This window comes from Heliconius melpomene, chromosome 20 (genome assembly GCF_056956725.1).
Source record: "Heliconius melpomene rosina isolate 202511_hmr_F chromosome 20, ASM5695672v1, whole genome shotgun sequence".
Classification (NCBI taxonomy): domain Eukaryota; kingdom Metazoa; phylum Arthropoda; class Insecta; order Lepidoptera; family Nymphalidae; genus Heliconius; species Heliconius melpomene.
The window spans coordinates 12,171,009-12,180,576 of record NC_140408.1 but is presented as its reverse complement, the minus strand read 5'-3'; the positions used below and the strand labels follow the sequence as shown (position 1 = coordinate 12,180,576).

The following is a 9,568-nucleotide window of genomic DNA, read 5'->3' as shown; positions in this document are numbered from 1 at the left end:
AATTTTAAATACTTTTAGTCGTGTACTTTTGAAGAAAATATTTTTAATACTATTCCATTTATCTTTTATTATTTTATATAATTATATGAGAGTCCTGTGGAAAAAATAAAGTTGGGGCCACATTTATTTTCAAATATAAACGGATTAATTTTAAATTTAACATATTAATTTCCCACATATTAAAGATATAAAAACCAAAACTATGTGAAGTTTATTATAATTTTAAATTTATTAAGAAATCAATTAATGAATGGAGACTAATGGCGACAGTTTCGTAGCTAGATATTTCTTTTATTATATTCTAGTGGACCCGAACGCGGCTACGCCCGCTTCAACTATACGAATATTTATTAAACTTATTTATGAAATTATTTTCAGTTTTCAATAGAGATGCGTTAAGCAAGCTAATTTTGAGTGACGTTTTCTAACAACAAACTTTGCAAATCGTTGCTTAGCAATGATGGTTGTTATTAACATGGCGGAAGAAATTGCATGTCAAATTAATAAGTATTTTAATATATTGGTATATATCGAAAATATTACAAATATGAGAAAAAAAGTTTCCAATGTTCATCCCGAGACTCTCAAGTATCTCTATATGAGTATTTTATCACAAATAAATTAGCGGCTTAGCCCTGATTGCGTAAAAGACAGACAGACAGACAGACAGAGTTACTTTCGAATTTATAATATTGGTATGGAATTCATTAAAAAGTATCAATTCTAGAATAAAGACCTTTAACAGTAGTGTAATTATTATAGTGTTCTGCGTAGGTATTATAAATGATATAAAATCGATAAATAAATACAAAATCGATGTTCTAATAATGTGAAACAAAAACGAGAAACTTATTATGTGTAAATTGTAATAAGCAAGTCATAGTTTCTGATGCAATGTATTAATATTTATTATTATAATTCAAGGTTGAAAATGCATTAATAATTTAATATAGTTAACTATATATTTATGGGAAGTAACTTAACGAGAATGGAGTGTCTAACCACTAGTATATCGTATACAGCGCAAAGTTGAAACAACCTTCAAGCATCTATAATGTCAAGCAATATAATAATAATCATTTAAAAATCTGCATGTTAATACAAAACTAGTTTCTATGTTCTTAAGCATTGTAACTTAAAAAATGAAAATCGAAAAAAATAAGTATCAAAAACATCTTTTCATTTACAATTAATCAAGACTTATCAGTTCATTATTATAAATTAATTTGTAATGTTAAAAATTAACTTCACGCTGTATCTCACGAGTAGCATGTACATGTACTACTTAAGCTAAGGGAATGTAGTGTTAAGACACCTCGTTCTCCACTTTTCATTCAATTTTCGAAATATTGCGTATTGAGTGTCGCACTCGGAGCCGACTTTTCATATTGTTATCAGGGCGAGGAAATTAAATTATGTAGTCCGTTTCCGGTTTCCTCGAGTGGGAATCGAAACCAATATCGTAACGCTGTCAAATTTCAATCACATGCTGGCGTAGCGCGGCCCCATAATATTTTTAAAAACCGAAATAAATTATAATTTAGCTCAAGAATTTTAAAATGGAAATTAATTATAGATATTGAACTAAAAAACATTTAATTAAGTAAAATTGAAACTTACTTTTATGTTTATTACTTTGTTTTAATCATTTATAGTAAAAAATACTGGCACCTAAACAAGTTATAAAAAACATAATTTTTAAGGTTTTTCCAATTGACATATAAAACAATAAAAAAACATTTGTGTAAAAATGTGTAAAAATTTCATGTTGTTACAAAAATAAATAAAAAACAAACAAAAAAATTGAAAAATCAAACGAGGAAAACACGTAAACGTTATTTTACGTAATAAATATATTTTCTTTTTTTAGCTAATCTTTGGTTTGAGTCATTTATAATGGCAGATAGAAAGAAGTAAGTAATCTTCTTAAAAGTTATTATTAGGTATGTTAAAAAACAGTACATAGATGGAAAATACCAGTATCAATTTTTTCCTGTTCTCGTATAAAATTCCTGATAAGAAATTCTCTTTTAGTTCCCCCGATACTCGAATCTACCCACAAGCATAATTTCAACTCTTATTTATGCATTCTTTTTTTACACACAGGTTTAATAAACAACATTTTTTGTTATTTTTTACAGAACTTGAAGATTTCTTTTATGTTGTAAATAATTAATCAAAATATTTTCTAATAGGAGATTAAATTAAATTCAATCAGTTTCACGCTGTATCCATAGCAGCACATGCGCACAGCAGGGTAGGCAGAGGTAACCTAGTGTTAAGACACTCCGTTCCCCACTTTCCGCCTTGCATTGCTTGTTGAGTGGCGGAACTCAACGCCGCTCTTTGTCTCGACACCAGAGCGAAGTAATGGAAATATAAATTTAAATAAATATTTAATTTCCTCGAGTGGGGATCGAACCATAGCCAATCGTTTTACAGTCACACTCTGTGCCCCTGCGGCACGACTGGCGTCAATAGGAGATAAATTATTTTTTGTCTAGAATTTTTGAAATTATTATTTCCTTACAGGTCACAAGCAGCTGGGGACGCGCCAGATAGGAAGGGGGAGAGTAAATCCAAAGTTAAGATAAAAGATGAACCCGTGGAACCGGAGGAAATACCGAAAACACCCTCACAAATTGCACGGGAGTAAGTTAAGTAGCTATCAAGAATTTACGAACTAGGTGCAAAAAGCGCCATGCATTATTACTTTCTTCGTCAAGGTTTTTGTGGGATTGGATTAATCAGTTACTATAAATTTCCTGCGCTTTTCCGAATACCTTAATGTTTTGGACGAAAGTGGCAAACAGGAGTGTGTCTTTACGCTGTGCTACTATAGCACACACATGATGTGCCACATTCTAACTTGGGGAAAAGTGTGAAACTGTATCTTAAATGATTGTACGATTCTATTTTGAATGAAACACTAACATCTCAACTTCAGGGAGGCCATGACTCGTCAACGTCCTGTACAACCAAGGAATGTTGCATAACAAAAAAAATATTTTATTCCATTATTTTGCCATAGGGAAGCTGAATATAGAGCGATTCTTCGTAAGCAACGTTTCAAAAGAAGATGGCCAGAGATCACAAAAGTCCATATCGCAACGAAACCATGGCATCCTCCACCTCCACCTCAGAAGATGCCAAGAATAGTTAAGTTTTGTGTAGTTTTAAATACAAATTTTGAATTAAGAGTGAATGGTAAGAGAGAGACTTAGGGTGGGCATGATGGGCACGTGCGGGTTGACGGCAAAGGAGGTGTGCTGAGACTGTAGCGATCGCGAGCGAGCGACAAAATTTTGTCTGTCATATATTTAGGATTTTCTAATTTCTGTATAATTTTTTTTGTTCATATTATTTACCTAAAATCTAATAAAACAAATAATTTTAACCATTTTCCTAGATGATAGATCTACCAGAACTAATAACTCGTAAATGGGTACCCCCATACATGAAGAGAAGGCGGCGCCGAAGGAAGCTACCGAGAATACCTCCAGAGGAAATGACTCAGCCTCTGTATGAGTGTGCTAAACTGAAAAAGGTAAGGTTTTCACTTTTAAACTACTTATTGATGTTTATTGTCTGACTGTAAATAGCATAGTAAGAAGTGGTAAGTGCTGGAAGCCAACGACGTTCTTTGTCGTGGATTGTTACTAGGACCTCTAAAATGATAATTATTCATATTTAGATAATGTTATTTATCTTTTGTTTGCTTAGATTTGGCATAACTTTAGTCAAGTGGAAAGGAACAAGATGATGCTCCAAGGCAGTATTGGATGCAATTCAAAGAAATATTCTTCTACTGCTTGCGGTAAATATGAACATATCTAAATATTTAAACAAAAACTTTCTGTAGGTGCTGCGAATGTAAATGGTTGTGGGTTCGATTCCTACTCGAGGGAATGAAATATTTAACCCACTCCATAAATAGTGTGGTCGTATATTGCGTATAAAATCCGCTACATTATTTCATAACAAAAAATAATAAAACTAAAAATGCAAATGTGTTGTAAAAATTTTGTACATGCTTTGAAAAGAACATATTGTATGATTTCAATCCCGCTACGACCAAATTTTTATACATTTTATAAAAAATCTTTCAGGCTCCCAAACAGCTTGTATAGCAGTTATATGTAGAGCACTTTTAGAAGAAAAGACGGCGGCGGAACTAGTCAAGTACGATGTAGATGAACTAATAGACGCTGGCGATAGATATTATAGACAGTGTATGTTGGCCATGAAATGTTATAAAGGTGGGATTTTTTCCTTTGCGCTTTTTACCGCTTAGTCAGTTGTGTTCTCTATTAAGTACACCAGTCGAGTGGTCGTTGGGGCCAGTCGTGATGAATGGGTACAAGCGCGCGACTGAAAAGGCTCGTGGGTTCGATTCCCACTCGAGAAAATGATATATTTAATATTTAGGTACATTTGCTCGCCCGCGTCGTGGCAAAGCGGGGCGTTCAGTAGAAATTTCGTAACTTTTAAAAATTATTTACTCATAACTTCTTATCTTCTATGTACTTATCTAATATGGGAATCGAACCCATAATTGTCGCATTTATACTAAGTTAAATACTGCATTATAGGTTTATGATAGTTTCACCAAATATATAGAAGTATAAATTCCCAACTCATCGCGTAGAGCAGAGTGGCGCAGTGGAAGCGTGCTGGGCCCATAACCCAGAGGTCCGTGGATCGAAACCACGCTCTGCTAATTGTTTATCATTGCGGTGTATTTTTGTTATTTGTAAAAAAATAATTAAAATATTATATTTATTATTTATATTCAAGTTACATTATTAATTTTTCATATAGTTTTTAATTATTTCTTTACTAGTAGAGTACATAAAGAAAAATTAAGTCTGCCAGTCAACACGCACTGTATCTAATTTGGATGGAATTTGAAGAACGGACCATCGTAACACTATGTTCTTTCTGCCTACCACGGTATATGCGGGATACAGCGTGAAGCTATAAGAGAAAAAATACTAATATATTATAATTTCTATAGGAAAACCACAATTGACTCTCAGTCAGCTTCTTACTTCGTTTTTCTTTCACGACAACAAATATACGGTCAAAATGGAGGAACTAGACAGAGGGCTGTTAGCTAAACACCCTGACAATATTCAAACCGAACCGGATTTGATGGCGTTAGTATATTTGACTGTTAATATAACTTAGGGAAATATTTATTTACATTTCTTCGCTTCGTGCCGACAAAGCGCGGCGTTGAAGTCCGCCAGTCACCATAGTGACTTTCCCATATTGCATATTTCCCATATTGCATATAATGTTTCCAAAGTTTGGTGGAAGGCGAGAAACGGAGTATTATACTTATTACTGTGGTCACTACGAGGCCAGTCAGGGCCACAAGCGTTCGATAGTAATTGCGACAGCTTGTGGGTTCTATTCCCACTTGAGGAGTTCCTATACGCAATGCCTCCAAAATTCGGCACCAAGTGCGGAACAAAAGTATCTTAATGAGAAGGAAGTGTTTTAACACTAGGCTCTTTCTGCCAACCCTGTTATGTGCGGTATTCAGCGTGAAGCATAAATATATAAAAAAGTATTTTTGCGATAGTTTATTACTTGATTTATTTATCGCATTCTTACTTGAAAAAAATTATATTGTATATTGTAAACACAATTTTTTTCTTTTTTTGCCTCTTTCATTATACTTTTTGTTAGTTTTTTAACACCGCCTTATTTTTTATCTAGCTTAATGGAAAAACGCATAGGCGCTACGTACATGTTGATACTAACAGCGGGCGACAGGCACTTCCTCATCTGGGGTCACGCCCCATCTCCGGAGTCGGGAAGTCAAGTGAAGACAGTCTGTTATATATTTGATCCGCACATGCTGAATGAATATGGGCAGCCTCATAAATTGTAAGTAATTGTTTTCTTTTTTTATGAAGTTTTTAAGATCTAACAATTTATTTGTATATTTAGTAGTTTTTGTGAGATAAGTAAAGAAACACTAAGAGGTTTCTGGTAAACACAAATAGATACATAAAAATTTTAAAAATCATAGATTAATGTTTTATTAGTTATTTTAGGGCCACCTACCAATTCCTCATTTCGTCGAGTCGGAATCGAACCTACAACTGGCGTCTTTGGCGTGGCTAAAACTTAATTTAATAAATAATATTATCATTACTAATTAACAAATATCCTCAGATTTGGTGCCGGAGCTTTTCTAAGGTATGCAGGAATTACTTCCTTCGTATTGGACTTCCTTGCTAACTATGGAGATCTTGACACCGCCAAGAAAGGTACACCGAAACCTGCCCTCACGCTGACCAGTATTGAGGTTTTGGAACATATATATATTTTTATTTTAGTTTGTAGTTTAAGCTAGTACTCAGGGGTAGTGTTGAGGGTTCAAATCGCAAATGAGGCTATTCCTCATCTTCTCAAACGATGTGAACTCTTCAAAACTCAATCTTACCTTAAAGAATAAAAAAGCTTATGCACATAAAAATTGTGACCAATCATGGCCCTGTATGTATTTACTTAAAAAATAAATATAAAATAATAAAAAAATAACTTTAAAAATTGCTATATATGACCAAATTGTTTTATTTTTTGAAACATGCAGATACATTATGTATGACTTTCATAATGGTACCTGACTTTTATCACAATGGGCCTTAAATTTTTTTTTTATTCAGGTGGTGCAAATAGAACCACTCCTCCGTGAGCCAAATTACGATCTCGATCTGAAAGCCCTGAGGATACACTGTAGGAGTGAGTGGGAGAGTATGAACATGAACGCTCTTATTGAGAAGAAACAAAAAGAAGTTAGTAGAAAAGTCCTTAATTAACATTATTAATAATTATAAAAAACAAAGAATATGATTGCGTAGAGACATAAAAAGAATAAAATAGATGGGGAGGCCTAGGGGCGCCAGGGTTTCATTGCACACGGGCGCTACACGAGCTAGAGCTGCCCCTGCTCCTGCTCAGATTAAACTGGAATATAGGTACGTAAAATTTGCAAATAAAAAAAAAGCTTAAAAATGTAAATTACATTTTTTTTACTTATTTATTATTCTCCACTTGGCCTATGTAACCGTGTGTATTTATTTATAGGGAAAATACCCACTTGGCTCTTTGAGTGCTGTCAGTTTGGCAACTTCGAGAGCAACTGCTAGAAGAAAAGTACAGGATTTCTATCAAAAGTCACCTAAAGAAGTAAGTTTTTTTAAACTTTATGCTGTATCCCACACAAAGAAGGGTAGGCAGAGGGAACCTACAAACCTAGTATTACGACACGACGTTGTCATTAAGACACTTCCAATATCTGCTTCAGCCGAATTCTGGAGGTATTAAAATAATAATAAAAAAATCTAACTATTATTAATATCTAATATATTTTTTTATATTATAAGCATTATTATTTAATTTTAAGCCTCCCCCGCAACTCCCCATACCTCCCGAGAGACCTCCTGCCGGATACACGACAGAACAAATAATGCAATTACGCGGCGAAAATTTCTTTCTATATTGTCCAAAAACAGATGGGCATTCTTATGGCAGGTACGTACATACATAGACAATAGGCTCGATGATTTCCGACTTCCAGGGAATTTCATATAATAACTCCATGAGAAACAAAGCATCGTGGGAAACGAGCCAAAGGGGTGGGGACACCCGAATTTGTATTAAAGCCGACCAACCTTAGGGATAAGGCGGATTCCACTACCAGCACTCTTATAGTTAAGAACTAGTTTTAATAATAATTGTATTTTATTTTAATAAAATAGTTTTTAAATACAAAGTTTAAGATATTTTTACTGGCGCCCAACGTGGGGCCTAGCTAAGTGAACAAAACGCGCAATCATAAGTAATTCCGCAAAAAGTTTCGCGAAGTCTCTCAAGACTATGGCTAGGCAACGAAACCAAATAAATACGTAAAAATACTGTTATCAGTGGAAGAAAATGATCAAGGAAGCTGCCGTCGTGAGCATTCTGTAAGTACCAAGTAGCATTATCTTTGTCACCATTCCTTCCCATCTGAAACTCCTAACTTTTGTATATAATAGCTATAGGAATACTAGTAGTGTTATTCACTCTCCTTCTGATAGTGAGAGTAGTGAAAGTAGAGCGAGTTAGTCGTCCTACCATTTTAGAGTCCCGTGTTTACATTAAACAATGGATCCAAAAACCTTACTTTTGTTCGTCCCTTCGTATAAGGGCGATGCATTTACTTTATATAATTATATTAACTGTGCTAAGCAATGGCTACAAATAGTGGGTGGAGATACACCACAAAATGTTATGTTATTATTAAGTAAATTAGAATCTAAAGCTGCTATATCAATATCTATGATTGAGCATGATTTTAAATGGAATAATATAGAATTAGCATTAAAAAGAGAATGCGGAGATAATAGAGATTTAAATACGTTATTAATAGAGTTAGGAAATGTTAAGAGAAAAGGTTTATATAAAGATTTAATATTCGAATTAAAACAAAAGTTATTTTTTATTAGAAGTAAATTATTAGATAAATATAGTGAAAAACTTTTAGTAGATGAGGTAATGGAGCCGTACATAAATACCGCCCAGAACACCTTAAGAAATAGTTTACCGTATCATGACCAAATATATGTATCTAACTGTAATTTTAATGAAACGGCAACTAGAATATTGCAATTAGAAGCAGAAGGGAGATATGACAACTTTAAACAAAATTTTTATAGTGTTTTACCGCCGCCGCGTAATGTACATCAAAATGGGTATTCACAATATAAACCGAACTATAATTATAACCAGAGACATATTAATCCGTCTACATCGCGATCGAATAATTTTCCGATGCGACATAATTATAATAATAATTTTTATAATAATAATAATTACAACCATAATAAAAATCAATGGATTCCGAATGCAAATATTTTTTTTACTAGGCCGCAGAATAGTTATTTTAAAAGGAATCAATATCATCCTAATACAAATAGGATCCCGCAGGAAATGGGGGATGTTTCAATGCAATCAGCCCCTCCATTACGTCCTGGTCAGGTCAGTTTAGAGAAAGGTATTGTTGCTGAGGAAGTATTCCACCATGAAAATAATTTTGATAATAATAATTTAAATTTTCGCGAAGTTGCCGACCGCGACAAAAAATCACATAGTATAGAACATGTGAAATGTAAAGAAAATAAAGTTGCAGATGCATTAAATATAATTGAAATATTCCAGACAAGTTCGGATTCATTACAATCTCATTGTGGTGAGGAAATATCGTTAGACAATACACCATGTAAAACGGACTCTACTGTAAATACAGGGTCCAATTCATTGCTTTCAGATAATAAAATATTAAGTAATACCGATAAAAAAAGTGGCATACCAATTATTAACAATTATCCACCGAAATGTTTAAGACGTGTAGTGTTTGAAAGTGCACCTAACGAAAGCGCGAAATATGAAAAAAGTATGTGGTATTTTTATATTCCACCAAATAATGAGGAAAAAGTTATTAAAAATTTTATGTTAGAATATTTAAGTAAAGAAAAATATGCGTTTATAATTCCTAATGAAGAATTAT

The 9,568-nt window shown here is 33.4% G+C and overlaps 1 protein-coding gene and 1 non-coding gene across 2 annotated transcripts in view; both read left to right on the top strand.

Moving 5' to 3' along the window:
- The first annotated feature begins 1,896 nt into the window (after positions 1-1,896).
- LOC146528044 (uncharacterized) overlaps positions 1,897-9,568 on the top strand; it is a 28,907-nt gene continuing 21,235 nt past the window's right edge. The window contains exons 1-12 of the mRNA XM_085204570.1: positions 1,897-1,913; positions 2,533-2,652; positions 3,032-3,158; positions 3,410-3,547; positions 3,724-3,817; positions 4,110-4,259; positions 5,018-5,159; positions 5,728-5,898; positions 6,190-6,322; positions 6,684-6,812; positions 7,105-7,206; positions 7,424-7,551. Of these exons, the coding sequence (XP_085060696.1) occupies positions 1,897-1,913; positions 2,533-2,652; positions 3,032-3,158; positions 3,410-3,547; positions 3,724-3,817; positions 4,110-4,259; positions 5,018-5,159; positions 5,728-5,898; positions 6,190-6,322; positions 6,684-6,812; positions 7,105-7,206; positions 7,424-7,551 (1,451 nt within the window). The remainder of the gene's footprint in view (positions 1,914-2,532; positions 2,653-3,031; positions 3,159-3,409; positions 3,548-3,723; positions 3,818-4,109; positions 4,260-5,017; positions 5,160-5,727; positions 5,899-6,189; positions 6,323-6,683; positions 6,813-7,104; positions 7,207-7,423; positions 7,552-9,568) is intronic.
- TRNAM-CAU (transfer RNA methionine (anticodon CAU)) lies at positions 4,649-4,720 on the top strand. Its single transcript has one exon. It is a non-coding gene; the product is annotated as a tRNA-Met (tRNA).